This window comes from Cololabis saira, chromosome 5 (genome assembly GCF_033807715.1).
Source record: "Cololabis saira isolate AMF1-May2022 chromosome 5, fColSai1.1, whole genome shotgun sequence".
Classification (NCBI taxonomy): domain Eukaryota; kingdom Metazoa; phylum Chordata; class Actinopteri; order Beloniformes; family Belonidae; genus Cololabis; species Cololabis saira.
The window spans coordinates 43138147-43160156 of NC_084591.1; the positions used below are offsets into that span (position 1 = coordinate 43138147).

Here is a 22010-nt window from a genome sequence, read left to right on the forward strand (position 1 = left end):
GTCTCTCCCACAGCAACCAAAATCCGAAGTGCGGGACGGAAAGCACCACAAAGTGAGGAAAAAAAAGCACTTCACCGAAAATCCAGAGCTCACCATCTCCCAGATGTAAGGGAATAGTCTGTCTCCAAAGTACTCTGTTGCTTCGATGGGCAGCTGAGCTGGAAGGTTGTCGATGGAGCACATTAGAATTCCGTTTCCCTCCACGCTGAAAGAATCAAAAGAACATTTTGCCAGTTGATTAGCCTCTTTGTGCCTTTATGCACAGTATTTTTGAATTGAACTGAATTTAAATCCCACTAGGAACATTTGGGGTCAGATCGCAAGGGACGTTTATAACAATGACATCAGTTCTGGATCATGGACTCTTCATAAAGTCATCTTCACTTAATGGAGCAACGTTCCCAGCAGCCACCTGGCAACACTCATACAAAATATATACATAAATGTACATTCATTTAATTTGTACCTCGGTCTGAAGATTTTGATCAGAAGTGTATACGTTTACATATGAAGATCTGATGTCTGTTGTATCGAGCAAGAAATTTACAAATCTTTCAAATTTCAAGTACCCCTGACCTGAATAGAAACACACCGTTGATTTTGGCAAGAACACATTTTATTATTTATTAACCGTTTTCACTGTACCTGTCATGATCTATGTGCTGGTCCGCATCATACATGCAGAAAGGCTTATCAATGGTGGTACACACGTTCATGAAGTCGATGGAGCCTCCGGTGTCGGCAGATATGTCGCAGATGGCCAGCAGCCTGTAACGACAAGAGGCCTGATTGTTACAGTGTAAAAATGACATGCTGCCATCCTGGAAGACACACTCAGATAATTAGTGTGAATGATTTCTACAATGGTCTTTTTGATCGAGTACAGTACCTATAAGAGAGGACGTTTTCCACTGAAAACTTTTTTCAAATCAAGCCAACCTTGTTAAATCTTTTCCTAATTGTACAGTGATGACCTTGAACATTTAAGATGCTAACTCAGGCCTGTAGATTCTCAAGATGCTGCACAAGGCCGTTTTTCAGAACTTCATATCCACTGCGAATTACATTTCTAAATACAGACTGATGTAAACTGCTCTAATTGGAAATTAACCATTGCTACATTACTGCTAAAAAAAAAAAAAAAAGCAGCAGTAAGATTATCACTTCATTCACATCCCCAGGATTTTTCCTCTACATGATCTCAAAAAGCAAAAACTCCCTCATTCCCTTCATCCGCTCTTCACTCCCTCCCTCCCTCCCTCCCTCCCTCCCTCCCTCCCTCCCTCCCTTCCTCCCTCCCTCCCTCCCTCCCTCCGCCTGTCCGTCCGTCCTCCCTCACAGGGTAACAAGATGTTCTGTTCTTCCTAAATTTGAAACATAACTCGGGTGTAAAAGTGATATTCTGTCATGTTCTTACTTGTGAGGTAATGCTGGTGATCCCTCTTTGTTTGCAGAGGAGGTGTTTTGAGGCCTCATGAGCCTCTGAGCATCCAGTCTTCTAAGCAGTCGGGGGGTGTGGGGATCCCAGTAAATACAGTTAATCAGACAGGATGTGTAGGGCGCCACCTGCGGTAAACATTACATTTCTGAAGGCTCCTTTAAGCACCATAAAGTGTAGAGAGAAAAGAAACTTGTGCAAGTGATTATCTGGGTTGAACTTTTCCTGTATTTATTTTGTTTGAAATAAATAACACAAATAGATGCAAATAATATACAAAGAAGTTGGAGAATATAGTAGGTTACTTAAGTATGAAGGGAAATCAGATACATTGGTTTTGGTAATAAAAGTAAATAATTTACTCAAGAATTTGAAAATCGGCCCGAATGATCCTAGGAGCTATGTTGTTGGGGGCATTACGCTGCTGGTAGGGTCTCCCATGGCAAGCAGGTCCTAGGTGACGGGCCAGACTAAGAGCGGTTCAAAGCAAATCAGGAAAAAGAAAATAATCAGGGACCGTTACATTGCCCGGATTGGCGTCACTGGGGCCCCTCCCTGGAACCAGGCCTGAGGTTGGGTTTCGAAGGCGAGGGCCTGGTGGCCGGGTCTTTGCCCGTGGGACCCGGTCGGGCTCAACCCGAAACAGCGACGTGGTCACGACCCGCAGGAAGGACCATGACAGGCTGTTGCAATGTGGTCTGGGTGGCAGTCCCTGGACCAAAACCCTTGCAGTAGGGACATGGAATGTCACCTCACTGGGGGGGAAGGAGCCGGAGCTTGTGCAGGAGGTTGAGAGATACCGGCTAGAGATAGTCGGGCTCACCTCTGCACATAGCTTGAAAGGGGCTGGACCCTCCACTACTCTGGAGTTTCCCAGGGTGAGAGGCGGCGAGCTGGTGTGGGTTTGTTTATAGCCCCCTGCTCAGCAGTAATGTGTTGGAGTTCACCCCGGTGAACGAGAGGGTCGCTTCCTTGTGCCTTCAGGTCGGGAAAAGGTGTCTCACTGTTGTTTGTACCCAAGGGCCGAAAAGCAGTACGGAGTACCCGGCCTATTTGGAGTCCCTGGGAGGGGTGTTTGATTGCTCCAACTGGAGACTCCATTGTTCTACTAGGGGGCTTCAATGCTCACGTGGGCAATGACAGTGATACATGGAGGGGCGTGATTGGGAGGAACAGCCTCCCTGATCTGCACCCAAGTGGTGCTCTGTTATTGGACTTCTGTGCCAGTCATACTTTGTCCATAACGAACACCATGTTCAAGCACCATCAGTGCACGTGGCACCAGGACACCCTAGGCCGGAGGTCAATGATCGACTTTGTTGTCGTTTCATCTGATCTTCGGCCGGATGTCTTGGACACTCGGCTAAAGAAAGGGGCTGAGCTGTCAACTGATCACCACCTGGTGGTGAGTTGGATACGCTGGCGGAGGAGGAATTTGGACAGACCGGGCAGACTCAAACGTATTGTGAGGGTCTGTTGGGAACGTCTGGCTGAGCCTTCTGTCAGGTAAGTCTTCAATTCTCATCTCTGAGAGAACTTCTCACAAAGTCCGAGGGAGGCTGGGGACATTGAGTCCGAGCGGGCCATGTTTTCTGCCTCCATTGCAACCCCCGAACCGGGTGGTGGACACCGAAAGTAAGGGATGCTGTCAGGCCGAAGAAGGAGTCATACCGGGCCATGTTGGCCTGTGAGACTTCTGACCCAGTAGATAGGTACCAGCAGGCCAAGTGAGCCGCAGCTCTGGCAGTCCTGGAGGCAAAATCTTGGTTCTGGGAGGAGTTTGATGAGTTCATGGAGAAAGACTTTCAGTCAGGCCTTGAAGAAATTCTGTTAAACGGTTCAGCGCCTCAGAAAGGGGAAGCAGTACTCTGCCAACAACGTTTACGGTGCAGGTGGGGAACTGTTGACCTCGACTGGAGACATTGTCGGACGGTGGAAGGAATACTTCGAGGATCTCCTCAATCCGACTGACATGCCTTCCACTGAGGAAGCAGAGACTGTGGACTCTGGGATGTACTCGTCCATCAACAAAGTCGACGGTAGAATAGAACATAGAATGTAAGATCCTCAGTGGCGGGGGACCAGGGGTGGAAGAGATCCACCCTGAGTATCTCAAGTCTCTGGATGTCGTAGGGCTGTCTTGGTTGACACGCCTCTGCAACATTGCATGGAAGAAGGGGACAGTACCGCTGGAGTGGCAAACCGGGGTGGTGGTCCCTCTTTTTAAAAAGGGGGACCGGAGAGTGTGTTCCAACTATAGGGGGATCACACTTCTCAGCCTCCCCGGGAAAGTCTACGCCAGGGTACTGGAAAGGAGAATACGGCCGATAGTTGAACCTCGGAGGAACAAGAGGAACAATGCGGTTTTCGTCCCGGTCGTGGAACACTGGACCAGCTCTACAGCCTCCGCAGGGTGCTCGAGGGTTCATGGGAATTTACCCAACCAGTCCACATGTGCTTTGTGGATCTGGAGAAGGCATTTGACTGTGTCCCTCGTGCCATTCTGTGGGGGGTGTTAAGTGAGTATGGAGTCCGGGGCCCTCTATTAAGGGCTGTCCGGTCTCTGTTAACTTAACAGACTGTTAAAATCTAACGTTAAAATGGATGTAAAGCAGAAGCAGCAATGGTCAACTTGCTGGATTGCAAACTTTTGCTGTCCAAGAAAGGCTTGAGAAGCCAGCAGCAACACTTGAGGTGCGTCCCAATACTCCCCCTCGCCCTAGGCTCTGCGTTGATGTACGCGGCGACGCGCGCCGTACGCCGTAATTTCTTAAAGGGAACCCTGCATATTAAGACATGTAGTCCCTAATTAGCCACAATTGTTCTCTTATACTAAAATATGTTGTTAGAAACACATAAAATAATCTAATTGCTTTAAAAATCTACAATGTTTATTACATATTTTGACCTGCGGGAGGCGCCATGTTTTACCTGCGCAATGTATTCTGGGGGCGATGACGTACGACGGTGGCTCTGGGAAGATAAGCCCCATTAGTTTAACTGGGACAGGTATCTAAAACATAGTTGAGCAGCTCTCTCCCGGCCGTGGAGGCTGACGAGGGAGCCCATAAGACGTCTCGGTTCAGGCAAACTGGATCAAAGTTCTGTGATGCACGGGAGATCTGCAAAAATGATCAATGTTGTGCGCATCTTACCAGTGCATTAGGCTCCTGCGTAGACGGCGTAGCCTACGGCGTAGACGGCGTAGACGGCGTAGGCTACGCCGTAGCCTGCGTAGGCTACGCCGTAGCCTGCGTAGCCGGGGCACTACAGCCCGCAGCGCTCCGCCACCCGCTCTCCGCTCTCGCTGCCGCCGCCGGGATGGAGACGCCGGTGGGCAATATGCACGTTTGAGTGGGCATAGCCCCCCCCTCTCCCCCCTAAAACCGGCCTCGGTGCTGGGTGATGACAGACCCGACGCTGAGGGGACTGGCCCGGGACTTTGACGAAACGGGAGGCGCAGACTTCGCTTCAAATAGGCAAGAACATCTTTATTTAATTTAATGACGCCAGATCTGGCTGGGGTTTTTATTGTAGCATCGGCTATCTGCTAGTTGAAACGTGTGGTCTGTTAGTCTGTCTGAGTTTTATGGTGTTTTTATAGTTCATGCTGTATGGGGCTGCACTTTTTTTTAATTTTATTTTACTTTTTTGTAGGTGCGCCGTCACCTTAATATTCAGCTGTGTTTTCATCTGTGTTTCTGGTGCGCCGTCACCTGTTTAGCTGTGTTTTCATCTGTTTCTGGGTGTCAGAACAGTGGACGGGGGTTAGCAGGTGCCACCGTGTGACGTACTACCCAGAACGTAAAAAACAATGGCGACCTACATGTTAAATTATATTTTCAAATTTTATAAAAACGAAGACATCAACAAGGTTTTTTATATCACATTGTTATAATTGATACCAACATTTATCTTTTAAGACCTACATGTCTTAATATGCAGGGTTCCTTTTAACAGGCGTAGCTACAACTGATAGATTTCATCTATTAAACCAACATTTATCTTCCTAAATGATTTTTTTCATCCAGTGTAATTCTCAACAGAGCTGCCGGTTTCTCCCCCGGGAAGACGGCGCAGGTTGAGCCGGCTGTGAGGGGCTGCTGTGCCCCGGGGCTGCCGGCTCTGGAGTCAAATTTATTAACAGGCGTTATTTGGATAAACTGAGCCCAGGTTGGGGATCTTAAAGGTTACTTTTACTGAAAAAAATATTAAAACTTAATAAAGTGCCATATTAACAGCGCTACAGCAGGAATTAAAACAGCTTTTAACTGTCGGCTTCCTCATATGGTGTGACGATCGACGCAGAGCCTACGGCGTAGGTTACGCGGCGACGGGCGCCGTACGCCGTACCCTACGCCGTAGGCTCTGCGTCGATTTAAAGCGGAACCAAAAATCGGCTCCGGACCCTGCAGTCAGCCAGAAATTCCGAAATTTTCAGAGCAAATTTCTTAACAGGCGTTATTTGGATAAACTGAGCCCAGGTTGGGGATCTTAAAGGTTACTTTACCTGAAAAAATATTAAAACTTAATAAAGTGCCATATTACAGCTGAAATTAAAACAGCTTTTGGCTCTCAGCTTCCTGATCAGGGTAGGGATGAAAACGAGGGGGCGTGGTGGTGACGTATACAGTAACGTAATGACGTGGCTCTCTGGCCAGCTGCTGGCCAACACCAGCTTGTGTAAAAGCAAACAGTTCTCAACCAGTTCTTACTTAGAACCAACCGCGAACCGGCTCTAGCAACAGCACTAGCACCAGCCCTGGAACCAACTTGGTGTAAAAGGGGTATGTATGATCGGAGCAGGAGTCTGGTTCGTATTGCCGGCAGTAAGTCAGACTTGTTCCCGGTGCATGTTGGACTCCGGCAGGGCTGCCCTTTGTCACCAGTTCTGTTCATAATTTTTATGGACAGGATTTCTAGGCGTAGCCAGGGACCGGAGTGGATCCGGTTTGGGAACCACAAGATTTCATCTCTGCTTTTTGAAGATGATTATGTCCTGTTGGCTTCATCAAACTGGGACCATAGGCATGTGCTGGAGAGGTTTGAAGCTGAGTGCAAAGCGGCGAGGATGAGAATCAGCATCTCCAAAACCGAGGCCATGGTTCTCCACCGGGAAAGGGTGGCGTGCCTTCTCCGGGTGGGTGGAGAAGTCCTGCCTCAGGTGGAGGAGTTCAAGTATCTCGGGATCTTGTTCACGTGTGAGGGAAAGATGGAGCGTGAGATTGACAGATGGATCGGTGCAGCGTCCGCAGTTATGCGGTCGATGTACCGGACATTCATGGTGAGGAAGGAGCTGAGTCGAAAGGCGAAGTTCTCGATTTACCGGTCAATCTACGCCCCTACCCTCACCTATGGTCATGAACTTTGGGTAATGACAGAAAGGACAAGCTTGTGGATACAAGCGGCCGAGATGAGTTTCCTCCGCAGGGTGGCTGGACGCTCCCTTAGAGATAGGGTGAGGAGTTCGGTCACCCAGGAGGAGCTCGGAGTCGAGCCGCTGCTCCTTCACATTGAGAGGAGTCAGCTGAGGTGGCTTGGGCATCTGTACCGGATCCTCCTGGACGCCTCCCTAGGGAAGTGTTCCGCATGTCCCACCGGGAGGAGACCCCGGGGAAGACCCAGGACACGCTGGAGAGACTATGTCTTTCGGCTGGCCTGGGAACGCCTCGGAATCCCCTCGGAAGAGCTGGAGGAAGTGTCTGGGGTGAGGGAAGTCTGGGCATCTCTGCTAAGACTGTTGCCCCCGCGACCCGGGAACGGATGAGCAGAAGAAAATGGATGGATGGATGGGATTTGGGAATGAAATCATAAAACTAAAAGGAATTTTAATTATATTTTTTTAATTTGAATGTATTGTTGTATTTTATAATGCTCAAAATCAAAAGGTTCAATGTTGAGTTTCAAATGTTTGTTTTTCATCAACAAGTTTGTTTGTTTAAATAAACTATTGGCCCTGATTTAGCTCCATACTAAAGCCAGCTTTGCAGCTGTTGGCTGTACCTTTACATCAAGTGAACAATAAAACATCAGTTATATTTCCATTTCCTGACAACATGGATGTCAGTAACAAATTCAGACACTAGAACATTCAGTTAGTTCTAGTGAGCCAAAAGTGTACCAAAACTCGTCCACAAATTTATGACACTGATGCGAGCAAAAGGTAAGCTTGCCGTGTTGTGTGGAGACCTAGTGCCGATGATCTCACTGCCAGCTTGAGTCTTGAGTGTAACTCAGATTCGTTGCAGTTCCTCAACTGGCCGCTAGGGGTCGGCTGCAAAAAAAGCAGTTCAATCTCCATTGACCTCCATGTTAAAATGTCCAAATTTAGAGCAAAAATAAACATTTACAGCCTGGTTCAAAAAAAGGTTTTCGTTTCATTCATTTGATTTAACACCTGTGACAACTCTGAGGAGAATTTACATGAAGAAATAAATGTATTTCTAATATGATGACTGACTGGCAGGCAGCGAGCCATCATCACTGAATCATCCCTAATCGTCATATTGCCAGCCGTTCTACTAGCCCAGCATTGGCTAAGCAAAACCGTCATTTTTGATTTCGCCATTGAGTCAACATGTTAAATTATATTCTGCTTTAAACATCAGCTGACTCTTGTTTTCCATTTTCAGAAACTGTTTTTGGATTTGCACCCACCATTTAGGAGTAACAGTGGAAAGCAAAGCTTATAAATGCATGACCATAGACAGCAAATACATGTGTGACATGCCGGTGAATCTCGATTGTGATCGTCTGAGGTCGTACTTCAGAAAGTCCCGTAAAGACTTGAATATGTGCACAAAGCTCTGTTTCTTCAACTGTTACCTCCAGGGTCGCCACAGCGACTTATCCACCTCCATCTAACCCTATGCTCCATCCTCTTGTTTCACAACTTCAAGTTTTTATAGTCTTATTAGCAGCAATGTCTGTTATCACACAGTGTAAATAAATCACATATTTTGGACTAAAATATTGTCTTGTTAGTTAGCCGAGCCTTTGGGCTAATTTAAAACCTTATAGTTATATAAGGTTTAGTTGATTAATTGTTTCAATAAGTGATAGATTAAACCAGGGGTCGGCAACCCGCGGCTCTAGAGCCGCATGCAGCTCTTTATCGCCGCCCTAGTGGCTCCTGAAACTTTTTCAAAAATGTTTGACCTTTTTTTTCCTTTTTTTCTTCTTTTCTTTCTTCTTTTTTCTCTTTTTCCTTTCCTTTTTAATCTCGACATTTCAACTTTTTTCTCAACGTTTTGACTTTTTTCTCGACATTTCAACTTTTTTCTCAACATTTAGATTTTTTTACGAAATATTGACTATTTCCTCGACATTTTGACTTTGTTCTCGAAGTGCATAATGAAAAAAAAATCTTCCCCCAGTTATAACTAATATAGATACATACAGCATGTGTTGTCTTCATTCTAAGGCTTATACAAGACTTTTCATTTTTTGCGGCTCCAGACATATTTGTTTTTTGTGTTTTTGGTCCAATATGGCTCTTTCAACGTTTTGGGTTGCCGACCCCTGGATTAAACAAACTAATTGTCGCTAATTGCAGCCCTTTTGACAATGCAAACCATTGTCACACTACGAGGCACATCCGACCATCCTCACATTTATGTAGCACTCCTCATATCTAAAGCGACGTTTGACATATTGCTTTCACTGCTGAATCGACACAGAGCTTTTTTTCCCGTCACACACTGATGAACTCATGGGAGGCCATGTGAGGTTCAATGTCTTGCTCCGGGATGCAGCGACATATGGACTGCGAGGCCAGAAATGAAACTACTGACTTCCCACTTGGCAGACAACTGTGCTACCTCCTGAGCCACAGATGTCCCATTTAATACATCGTACAAATGTGCCACGGAAGTGCAAAGTTATGCCTCCCACACAGGAAAGAAAGTCAACTTACTTTGTTCATAACTACATCATTGCTTATGAATTTTGAAAAATGAGCTGAGATAATGTTCAGAAAGAGTTCATATTTGGATCATAATCGTCAAAGAAGAAAAATATATATAAATATATTCTATTATTAAACAGGGTTAAAAAAAGACAGCACATGTGTTTTGTCAGACAGATGGACGTGTCTCCACAGTCAAACCTTAAACCAAGTTACACTGAAGTTAAATTTACCCTGAAAGCAAATTTTAAAAGTCCAGAGCAAAATCTGAAAAAAATAATATTATTTTTATTGTTAATTGCAATTATTATTATATTTAAACCTGAACACGAGAACTCTTGATCTCAACATTAAAAGTATCTATCACATGGACTTGGCCCATGACATATAATTTTGAATGCATTTAATTTTATATCAAATCATCAGAAGACTGTCCTGCTGATTGACTTAAGCCACGTCATGTGAACATGAAACATTAAGACTGTTAATGCTCAGATAAAATGTCATGGTTCTGTGTCATGATGGTGGGCAAAAACGTACCTTCTGCGTGTGACAAATAACATCCAGACACAGATCTAAATATATCTCAACTCAATAAAAGACCAAGTCCTGGTAATTGTCAGGATGACAAAGCATTTAGTGCTGCTGACAGAAAAGGACACCTTGGCGACTGACAGGAACAGGTGGGAGGTGAGAACTCTATAAATCAAAGCATGCCAAAGCGTGACCCATCGGTGTCTGAAGAGCGGTTTTAAAGCCCGTTTTCCTTCGTGCATGTCAGTTATTTAGCTTTGCTCCCAGCTCCTTCAGCCAAACCCTGCTGAAATATCTACAGCGGGATACACCGTTCTACATGTCGGCTTGACGGCAATATTGCAAAAGAGCGTTGTGTTCAGCCGACGCTGGGTTAATAAAAACTGGTTGTTGCTTGCCAAAGTTGGTACCATGAAGATTACAAATAAGGAAGTGAGAAACAGCTAGTGATTGGCTGAGGCGCCCGCCAATCAATCATATTAAAAATAAATTTAGTTAACTCGATATTTTATAACACCAAAAATAAAATCTACGCAACTCACCAACAACAAAACTGCTGGAGACTGCAGGAATGTGGAGGCAGACCATGCACACGTCTGCTGGAACTGTGCAAAAATTAAGATATACTGGCAAAATGTAAATTTAGTAGTAAAAAATATTCTGGGATATGAAATCCCAAATACTTGCCCAGTGACGTATCTTGGGAATATTGGAATGGAAAGGTTGTAACGAGAGAAGATCTGTACTTGACTAAAGTGTTACTCGCAGCAGGTAAAAAAGCAGTCAGAAACTGGCTCAATGTAAATGCCCTGAAACAGGAGTGGTTGGAAATTGTCCAGGAAATCTGTGTTATGGAAAAATTGACATATCCTTTAAGGATCAAAGAGAATGTATTTGAAAAGAACTGGGGAAAATTGAATACTTACATGAGACGTGACACAAACTGAACAAATGCCGTATGGAACAGTGGACTGAATAGAGGATCATCTCCAGACAGTTTGTTAATGTTACTATTATTGTTATTCTAATCTGTAACTTGATTGTTTTGTTTATTAACATGTGAAAACATAATAAAAATTTAAGTTATAAAAAAAAATAAAAAATGTAGTGCTTTATATAAAATTAAAAATTCACCCCCCTCAGAGTAGGCATAGATGTGAAATCAAATGACCGATACCAAAATGTTTTTTTTTTTTTTGTTTTTTTTTTAAACCAGGCTATAAATTGGTTTATTTCTGGTCAAAAAGACATTTTAACATCAGGTCAGGGGAGATTGACTCTTTTGGAGTCAGAATCTAGCAGTCAGCAGAACAACAAATCTTAGTTCTGCATGAGCATCGACGTGGAAGTGAGATGATTGGCGCTTAGTTTTGAAGCCTGTTTTTCGTCGTACGGGGCGCAGCCATGTTGCTTCGCCAGCCAGCGGAAACACGGCCACCGCATGTCAACCAAAGTTAACTTGCTCCCAAGCCAAAACCCCGCCGAAATGTCTTCAGAGCTGCCGGCAGACGTTTACAGCAGCACATACGGTTAACATGCCGACTTGCTGGCGAAATCAAAAAACCACCATGAAAAACTCACACTGGTCCTGAAATGTGAGGTGTACAGTTCCGGATGGTACTCGTACTCCAAGGGGTCGTAGATGCCATCACTCTTCCTCACCAGGTGGTGGTGTCGGCTCAGGACAGTGGCATAAACCTTCGTCATATCTGACAAATAAAATCAATCCATTAGTGTTCAAAAGAAATCAAATAGTTTGATTCAGACGTATGTAAACGATTCATACATGCAGATCAAATTAAAGATTTTTGAAAACTTTCCCTTTCAACTGCATAAAGAACCAAAATTTGAAAAACATTTGTAATGAAATATAAAGATTATATACAGTTGGGCAAAAAATTATTTTGTCAGACACCAGTTGTGCAAGTTCTCCCACTTAAAAAGATGAGAGGCTTGTAAGTTTCATCGCAGATATATCTCAACTATGAACAAAAAAAAGAAATTCAGAAATTCACATTGTCTGATTTTTAAATAATTTAGTTGAAAATTATAGTGGAAAATAAGTATTTGGTCAATAACAAAAGTTAATCTCAATACTTTGTTATGCCTTTGTTGGCAAAGACAGAGTTGTACAATATACGGTAGTCTTTGTTGAAATTGTATTCCTTCTTTTATTTTCTCTTTATTCTATTTTAGTTGTTTTGTTGTTGTTTGGCTGAATATAATTACCATTTATAATAATATAGCACTCATGTGACATTAGCTAAAGTCAACATATGAACACATCATTCATTTGTACCGAATGTTCATTGTCCTCACCACATAAATAAGGAAAGGAAATAATAAAAAAAACACAATGTCTTTGTCTCAGTACAGAAAAAATTTCCATTTAAAAAAAATATTTTTTTATAAAAAGTCATACCTCCTGTTTCAGAAACATCCTTCAACTCATGAGGCTCAACATACTCAACAGGAAGCTCATTTATCATATCTTGTGCTCCCTGAAAAGAAAAACAAAAGTATAATTTCTTGTCTTTTTGAATTGAGACACTGCTTTGCTCAGTTGTGTGTACAGGTTTTAGTTCAACCTTGACGTACCTTAGAAACATTTCCAGTTCCGGTGAAGCAGAATGTGACTGGGCCGATGGATTTGGGCATGAGCCCTATGGAAATCTCATACCCACAATCCCTCACTGCCTGGATGGCCTGACTGACATTCCTGTAGTTGTGAGCCATACCGATGTGCTATAAACAACAGGGAGCCGTGGCGACGGTACAGGATTAACTCAGGCAGCGCTGCACTTGTGGAAAATCATTTTCCGGCTCTGGATCAAATGTTAGTGGACTGGCTTTCTTACCATGAAGGGAGTGTGATGACCCAGTGCCAAGAACCGAAGCCCCAGTCCGTGCAGAATGTTAATCATTCCTGCAAAACGACAAGAATTATTTTCATGAAGGCAACGCAATTTTATTTGCATCGTACATTTCATACACAAAGGCAATTCAAAGTGATTTATAAACACTGAGGTGTTTGAAAAAAAAAAAGAACAAATGCCACAATATTGAGAGACAATTTCATATTACTTTTTTCGAGGTCAAAAGTTTCTAACGTTTGTTTCCTTAGTATTTAGTAGCATTGCCTTTGAACTGCATGACTCGGGTCAAACCTTTTGGGTCACCTTCCACAAGCTTCTGACAGTACATTGTTGGAATTCTGGCCCGTTCCTCCTGACATGACTGGTACACTGCAAAAACTCAAAATCTTACCAGGAATATTTGTCTTATTTCTAGTTAAAATGTCTCATTTTTATTCAAAAAATCTCATTACACTTAAAACAAGAGTCATCCCCAGAAAAATAACTCGTTATTTGAAAATTTTGACCTGTTTCAAGTAAATTTTCACTTGAAATAAGTAGAAAAATCTGCCAGTGGAACAAGATTTATCTTCTCATTACAAGCAAAAAAATCTTGTTCCACTGGCAGATTTTTCTACTTATTTTAAGTGAAAATCTACTTGAGACAGGTCAAAATTGTTGTTTTTTTCCAGTGATGAATCTTGTTTTAAGTGTAATGAGATTTTTTTAACTAAAAATGAGACATTTTAATTAGAAATAAGACAAATATTCTTGTTAAGATTTTTTGCAGTGTGTAACTGAATCAGGTTTGTCGGTTGCCTTTCTTGCACACGCTTTTTCAGATCTGCCCACAAATTTTCAATAGAATTCAGATTAGGGGTTTGTGTTTGCCACTCAAAGACATCGACTTTGTTGTTTTCAAGCCACTTTTTTAATTGTCCATTTGCAAGCTCCTTTTTAGTTTCATCAGACCACAGGACATGTCTCCAATTCAATTCAATTTTATTTGTATAGCGTCTAATACAGGGGTCTGCAACCCAAACTGTTAAAGAGCCATATTGGACCAAAAACACAAAAAACAAATATGTCTGGCGCCGCAAAAAATGAAAAGTCTTGTATCAGCCTTAGAATGAAGTCAACACATGCTGCATGTATCTATATTAGTTATAACTGGGGGAAGATTTTTTTTTTTCATTATGCACTTTAAGAAAAAAGTCGAAATGTCGAGAAAAAAGTTGAAATGTCGAGAAAAAAGTAAAAATTTCGAGAAAAAAGTCGAAATGTCGAGGAAAAAGTTGAGAAGAGTCCAAATGTCGAGGAAAAAGTCGAAATGTCAAGGAAAAAGTCAAAATGTGGAGAAAAGTCAAAATTTCGAGAAAAAAGTCGAAATGTTGAGATTAAAAAGGAAAGGAAAAAGGAAGAAAAAAAGAAAAAAAAGGAGAAAAAAAAGGTCAATCATTTTTAAAAAAGCTCCAGGAGCCACTAGGGCAACACTAAAGAGCCGCAGGTTGCCGACCCCTGGTCTAATACAACAAAAGTTGTCTCTAGGCGCTTTCCAGAGACCCAGAACATGACCCCCGAGCAATTATTACTAATAATAATTATTATTATTACTACTCCAGAAGGTATGGTGTTTGTCTTGGTGTCTTTTTGCAAAGTGTAATCTGACTTTTCTATTCTTTCTTCAGGAGTAATGGCCTCTTTCGCGTTGAGTGGCCTTTCAGCCCATGCCACTGTAGGAATCGTTTCACTGTGGATAATGACACTTTCTTACCAGCTTCATCCAGCATCTTCACAACGTCTTTAGCTTTTGCTCTGGGGTTGATTGGCACATTTTGGACCAGAACACATTCATTCAGAGCCCATCTCCTTCCTGAGTGGTGTGATGACTGGACATTCCCATGATGTTTCTACGTGCGTATAATTGTTTGAATAGATGAACGTGGCACCTTCAAACATCTGGAAATTGCAACCCATGGATGAACCAGACTTGTGAAGCTCCATGATTCTCTTCCTGATTTTTTGGCTGATTTCTTTTGATTTTCCCATGATTTCAAACAAGTAAGCAGGAGGTTTGAGGTGTGGCCTTAAAATACATCCCCAGATGTGCCATCAATTAACTCACATGTTCTCAGTTAACTTACCAGGAGCTTCCAAACCCCTGACATCATCATATGGGCTTCCCCACGTGGTTTAAAGACATAGTACTTTTTGTGTATGTAAACTTTTGACCTCAAATAAAGTAATATAAAATGATCTAAGAAATTCTCTCCCTCATTATTGTGGCATTTGGCAAAATGAAATTATTTTGGTAATCTTGACTGACCTGAAACAGGAGAAGTTTAGTCCGATTTAACTTCAGACAGGGAGACAAAAAATGTTGCGTCTTTTTGCACAGTTGTATGTAAACTTCTGGTTTCGACTGTACACCAATCCTCTGATCATTATCATTAGTCTCACAACAGTGGAGAAAAACGTAACCTGCTGAGAGTTATTTTTCATACCTGCAACACCAGCCCATTGGCCAAAAGCTACAATCCGGAAACCGTTGGGATCAACCATCTTCTCGTAGTCTATCAGACGGACCTCCTGAAAGAAAAGTGAAAAAGAGACAGAAAGAATTAAAAAAAAATCATCTGCATTTCTTTGAGAAATCTGACTAGAGACTGAGTATTCAATTCTGGTGGCACCTTAATAAAGTGCCTTGTCTCATTCAACCACTTAGTCCAGCAGTTTGCATCAGAAATAAACATTTTCCTGAATATCTTCAACTCAAATCCTCCATCCAAACCAACTTCATTTTATGACAATTAACCCTTCGACACCTCAGCTATACCAAAACTCCTCTCCCCAAAATAAATAAAGGAAAAAACGCGGAGAAAAAAAGTACACAATACTATATAATTAAAAACAAACTTTAAATCATCTATGAAGAGGAAATTAAATTCATTCATTAAATCTGCCAAGTTCTATACTAAAATTTGCAAAAACATCCATTTCATTACCAAAAACAAGGTAATTTACTGCATATACAATATAAAGTACTAAAAAACAATTCTCCATGAAGCAGAATTGTGGTTTATATCGGAAAACTCCAAAAGGCACGGAACCCATCCTGCTAAATGGTGTATTTGATTTGACACTACACACCGACTCCTGTTCTGGAAACCACTATCGCCCTCTCTTACCTTGAAATGAAATATACTAGTCAACATTTGAGGTGGATCAAAACATTGTATCAAAGTTGTCCTACCTTAACTTAACATGCAAGTGTGTTCTTGGGCCACGTCAAATGCCGACTACTGTACATAAACCGTATACATTACTCCCGGTGGCTCGAACCAGTCAAGGAAAACAATTCTCATGAATTGGAAATCGATTAATAACATAACATGACAGTGGAAAAAACGTTCTTATATACTGTATTTGCATGGAAAGTTTAACTCCATAATTCTCCAACAAAAACCTCACCCATTCATCTTTTGTTGGCCCTTCACAAACCAAAGTTGTTCTTTTTGGCCGTGAAGCAATAAAATAAAAACATCAGCTTTACATACTTTTTTCTCATTGATTGATTAAAAACATGGACATAGGCTTTCTTGCATGAATTCATCCTTGGATTCTCTCTGTCTTTCTTAATGTCATTTACCCTAGTTTTTTTCTCCTTTCTGTGATACGTTTCAAAATTGTTTGTGTCTCAACTGCTTATTTTATTCATTCTATTCTTTTCCTTATAATTGCATCTATGTATCTCTACATACTGTTAGTTCTAAGTGTCATTGATTGATTAATTTCATTGCTTTTTCTTTTGTCCCACTCTAATTTGAATTGATTTCAGAATCATTTGTCTATATTTAACAATAGCAATGTGCCAGTGTTAGCAAAATAAATTATTTTTAACTTTAGTCTCTTTGTAAATTCACAGATCAACATAAAAGTATACAATAAAGACAATCAGAGTCAGTATGATATACAGTAAAAGCATTTCCAAAAAGATTTTTTTTTTTTTTTTTCAAATACAGATACACAGTTCAGCAGTTCCAAATATGTGCTACGCTGGCTTTTCATGATTACAAGTTATGGCCATTTTTAGTGTGCCCTTCCTCAGACCCAAGCACAAAATTAACAGTTTTTAAAAATATTCTGTCCCATACAGTTTGCAAAGATATGAATTAACATTCAATAGCATGTAGGCTGAAATCAAGTGGGTTCCTGTATCTTCTGTTTGTATCTTAAAGAGACTCTAAAACAATATGGATGTCACTAAACCTTTAGTTTTGCCTCAGACTTTTGCACAGTTTGCAAGTACAGATGTGTCTAAATGGGCCAACGTGTATAAATCAGGAAATCCATTTAAACATCACCCTCAAAATCTCTAGACAAAAACCGTTACAAATAAAATGTGATCTTAAAAGAACCTCTCCTTGTACAAGCTTAAAATCTCCTGCCGGCCTCTGATTTGTTTACCCACTTAGTGTGCACCAGTCTAGAAATAAGAACAAGAATCTCTTTATTCTAATAATGCAGGGTTCATACACATTTTAACCAACAAATTTGCATGACTTTTCCATGATTTTTCCATGACTTGGCAGCAAGTTTCCATGACTATACATGACCTCTAAAACATCAATGTATGAATGAAATATAGGAATAAAACTATATAAAAAGTCACTACAGTGGAGATCTAATGACAATTATGGTTTAATACAAAATAAACATGTTTAAACTAACACTGATATACCAGCAATATGTTGTAGTATATGTTTTATAGTAATCTAATATAATTAATAACTGTAATAATAACCGATCTGCATGATGCACAAGATGCTTGGCACGTCAAGCGTGAGAACGCACAAGACTTTTCTATACGAAATATTTATTGATCAATTTTAAATCTACCTAATAGGCTGTTATTACTAAATTTTATCATTAAGTGAGAAAAATAAATTCCATGACTTTTCTATGTTTCAAAAACTTTTCCACGACTTGAAAATTACATTTACAAATTCCATGACTTTTCCAGGTTTTTTCAAAACGTATGATCCCTGTTAATGTTTTTCTGGAGGCACTGTCATTGAGGTGATACGGAAGAACTCACCTTCTTCAGCAGGTCCTCCAGGAGCCCCATGTTTGCCTCCTGAGCTTTGATGGTGTGAGAGAAAAAAGCGTAAGTCTTCCTGGGAATGACCTTCTCCTCCGGCGGCCTCTTCACCCCCAGTATCAGCGACGCCATAGAAATGTCCTCCTGAATAACAGCCCCGGCCTTCATGTAGAACTGAGAGCACAAAAGTGCAACATGGGTCAAATAAAGCAGCTAAGAACTATTTAAGTTTTATTTTTGCTTTTTTCAAACATCTTAAAATATTTGGAACACTTTAATGGTTGCAATAGTATGACGAAGTATTAGGGCCAAACTAAGAAACTAAAAAAAAAAATTGGAAATTACGAGAATAAAGTCATAATATAATGAGAAAAAAGTCGTAACATTACGAGAATAAAGTCGGAATTTATGAGAATAAAGTCGTAATATTATGAGAATATAATTTATGAGAACTGTAACAGGAAGAGCATCTTCTCCCTGTGTTAAAATTAGGAATATTGAGCATCTTCTGAAGTTATATATAGTCATAACATATTTAATATTACGACTTTATTCTCAAAATATTACGACTTTATTCTCAAATATGAATTTATTCTCATATTATTATGACTTTATTCTCGTAATTTCCATTTTTTTGTCTTAGTTTGGCCCCAATACTCAGTCGTATAATAGTGATATATGATCAAGTTAACAAAAAACTACAACATCAATTCAGGAAAGAAAAACTGGAACTGGGGCAATGTAAGGAAAGGGGAAATACGCCACTTACAATTCCTTTGACATTTCCTTGTCAGTTTGAACACAAGATACTTTCTTTTTTTTTTCGTCAACCTAATTTCATTTGTTAATACTAATCCAATGTTGTATTTCAGAACACATTCCAAAAAAAAAATCTGGAACTACTTTTTAATGCTGCTGTTCATTTACAAAACCAAAGCTGCATGCAGCGATGAACGGGCCCTCACACCCTTGTGCATGTTCAGGCTGCAGTGGAAGCTTGTATGACTTACATGTAGATTCTTCAGGCCTGGACATTTAGTGGATGACACCAGCCATGACTCTCTATATGAAACCATTCAAAAGTTATGGCAGAAAGTAGGAATTATCAGATATCAACCAATCAGATGAAGGGGCGGGGCTGATTTGCACCAATTATGTTCAAGGACTCAAAACCGAGTCCGATGACACCAACCACAAGTCTTTATGTGAAACCATTCAAAAGTTATGGCAGAAAGGAGGAACTATCAAATATGGACCAATCAGATGAAGTGGGGGCGCGCTTTTTGCAGTCTAGCGTCGCCACAGTATGGCGATCGTCGCAGGATGGAGACGCACATTTTGATGTATAACACACCTGGGTGCACGTTACGGTTCGGGCCGTATTAACTGCCCAAGAAATGGCATAAATTTCGCCAAAATTACACAATAATTAAAAATGGCCGACTTCCTGTTCAGTTTCAGCCATGGCGCCAAGAGACTTTTCTTTAAGTTGCGACATGATACAGGTGTGTACCGATTTTCGTGCATGTACGTCAAACCGTACTGTGGGGCTTGAGGCACAAAGTTTTCTAGGGGGCGCTGTTGAGCCATTAGGCCACGGCCATTAATGCAAACCATTAAATATCAAATTTTTCACCACGCCTGGCTTGCGTGCAAAATTTGGTGACTTTTGGGGCACGTTTAGGGGGAAAAAAGGCCCTCATTTCATCGGAAGGAGGAAAAAAAAACGAGGAAAAAAAATAAATAATTCCTACAGATACAATAGGGCCTTCGCACTATAAGTGCTCGGGCCCTAATAAAAGCCATTGTGGCACTGAAGCTACGAGTCAGAACTCTCTTTTACTCTTTACTCAAAAAGCAAACAGCCCTTTTTTTTTCAAAAAGATACTGTAGATCAGGAAAACTGATTCATCTGACCACAAAAAACACTTCCAGCCTGTGATGTGTCTCTCCACAGATGTGCACACAGTAAAGTCTTGGTCTACGTGGGAATGTGTCTCTGTATAACAACGGTTGGTGATGGCGGATCATGGATCTTGGAACTACTTGACCCCCCCAGTTCGTGTGGTCACAAGACCATCTGTCCCACATTGATAGGGTTCCCTTTCATCCTCTACACGGCAGACTGGTCTCACCACACAACTGCAGATAATCTGATGACTACAATCAATCTTTATGATCATTTTGATGACTCTGCAATCATCTGACTCATCAGAGATGAGGAACATGGAATACCAAACTTTATGAACTGATGCCACAAAGTTCTGCTAGAGCTGGTGATGCCGCTTCTCTAGCATCACAACTATGATCACGACCTTCTGCACAATCAGAACAACAATGATCCCTGAAGGCATTTTCCATTTCTTATGATTTACATTGGATTATTTTTACAGGTTTTTTTGGTTTTTTTTTTAGATAAATTGCTTTAATGGGTGGGCTGTGTTCAGTAAAGGCACAAGAAATTATAATTGTGTGATTTTATCTTAAACACATAGTTTTTGTTAAATATAATAATAATACATTTTATTTATAGGCGCCTTTCTAGCACTCAATCACATTTCCATTACACTTTTTCTAAATAAGTTACATATTTCAATGGCTTGATACACTTTAAGGTATAGTAGGATGCATTGAAGTCTTTTCTTGTCTCTACTCACTTGTAACAAAATGTGTTCGTAGTCGTTTAAATGTGACATTTTAGAAGTGTATCGTCATAGTAAAACACTACTTGTATTGCTCACACACTGCAGAAACTCAAAATCTTACCAGGAATATTTGTCTTATTTCTAGTTAAAATGTCTCATTTTTAGTCAAAAAATCTCATTACACTTAAAACAAAGGTCATTGCCAGAAAAATATGGTAACTTATTTGACAATTTTCACATGTTTCAAGTAAATTTTCACTTGAAATAAGTAGAAAAATCTGCCAGTGGGACAAGATTTATCTTCTTATTACAAGCAAAAAAAATCTTGTTCCACTGGCAGATTTTTTTACTTATTTTAAGTGAAAATCTACTTGAAACAGGTGAAAATTGTTGTTTTTTCCCATTGATGAGTCTTGTTTTAAGTGTAATGAGATTTGTTTTGACTAAAATGAGACGTTTTAACTAGAAATAAGAAATATTCTTGTTAAGATCTTGAGTTTTTGCAGTGCACAGGTGTGTATCCTACCTTCTCGTGGATGGCTCTGCGGTTGGACGGCTGGACCAGGACCTTCACTCCGGCGTTGGTGAGCTCTTTGACGTGCCGTGGAGCCAGCGGCGCCCTCCTCTCCCACGGGTTGACGTCCTCGCGGCGGATGGCCATGACCGTCCCGTGGTGTTCATAACGCCACTGACCCACGAGGCAGCTCGGACGCTTCTTACCTTGATGACTCAAGAGTCTGAACATGACTTCCCTTCCCCTGCTCAGGGTGACAGACTGGTAACCAACAACACATTTCATCAGAGATAGGTGACTCATGACATGACGCTCAAGGGCAAGTGACAAAGAGGTGTTTGAAAAGGAAACGTGCATGGTTGCTGTTGGGAGAGAGCTGCTGACAAGCAGGTGGTCCTGACAGGCCGCTTTCACAGGAAAAGCACAGGGGAGATATGCTCGGTTTAAGATCGTCCAGTTTCATTAAATACTCATGAAGGCATGGTAATGACGAGTACCGCCATCCTTAAACCAACTCACCTAAATCAGATGCAATTATTCTTACCGTCATGAATTACATCTGGGCTTTTCCTGCTGCAGCAACTAGGCTAGTTGCAGCAGGAAAAGTCCAGATGTTTTTATAGAGGCATACTTTACTTCCGATTACACAATTGAAGTGTCTCAAACAACATGCACATTCTTGAGAAGCAATAAAATAAAATAAAAAATCCATATATATATACACACACACACACACACACACACACATACACACATACATACATACATACATACTGTTGGATATAACCACGATTATTATAACCATACTGAATATAACCAAGTTGATATATCCACACTAAAAATGTAAACTGCATGTGCTTACTAATTGAATCTGTGTATGTGTTAAAACTAATAATCATAATTACACTGAACATATATAAACTGCATACACTTATTAACTAAATGTGTCTATGTGTTAAAAACTAATATGAGTGTGATGAACCATTGTATGTATTCTGAGTTGTCTCTGGAGAATTC

General features: G+C 41.0%; 1 protein-coding gene across 2 annotated transcripts in view; it reads right to left on the bottom strand.

Annotated features, from left to right (window-relative positions):
- aass (aminoadipate-semialdehyde synthase) overlaps positions 1 to 22010 on the bottom strand; it is a 51332-nt gene that overhangs the window by 18293 nt on the left and 11029 nt on the right. The window contains exons 2-11 of one of the 2 annotated variants that reach the window (XM_061722216.1): positions 21006 to 21254; positions 17832 to 18008; positions 15238 to 15322; positions 12737 to 12804; positions 12477 to 12623; positions 12301 to 12379; positions 11460 to 11587; positions 1418 to 1566; positions 646 to 768; positions 94 to 205 (exon numbers count right to left, since the gene is read on the bottom strand). In XM_061722216.1, coding sequence (XP_061578200.1) covers positions 94 to 205; positions 646 to 768; positions 1418 to 1566; positions 11460 to 11587; positions 12301 to 12379; positions 12477 to 12623; positions 12737 to 12804; positions 15238 to 15322; positions 17832 to 18008; positions 21006 to 21224 — 1287 coding nt within the window. In that variant the 5' untranslated portion in view covers positions 21225 to 21254. The remainder of the gene's footprint in view (positions 1 to 93; positions 206 to 645; positions 769 to 1417; positions 1567 to 11459; positions 11588 to 12300; positions 12380 to 12476; positions 12624 to 12736; positions 12805 to 15237; positions 15323 to 17831; positions 18009 to 21005; positions 21255 to 22010) is intronic. The other variant, XM_061722215.1, reaches the window with a different exon arrangement.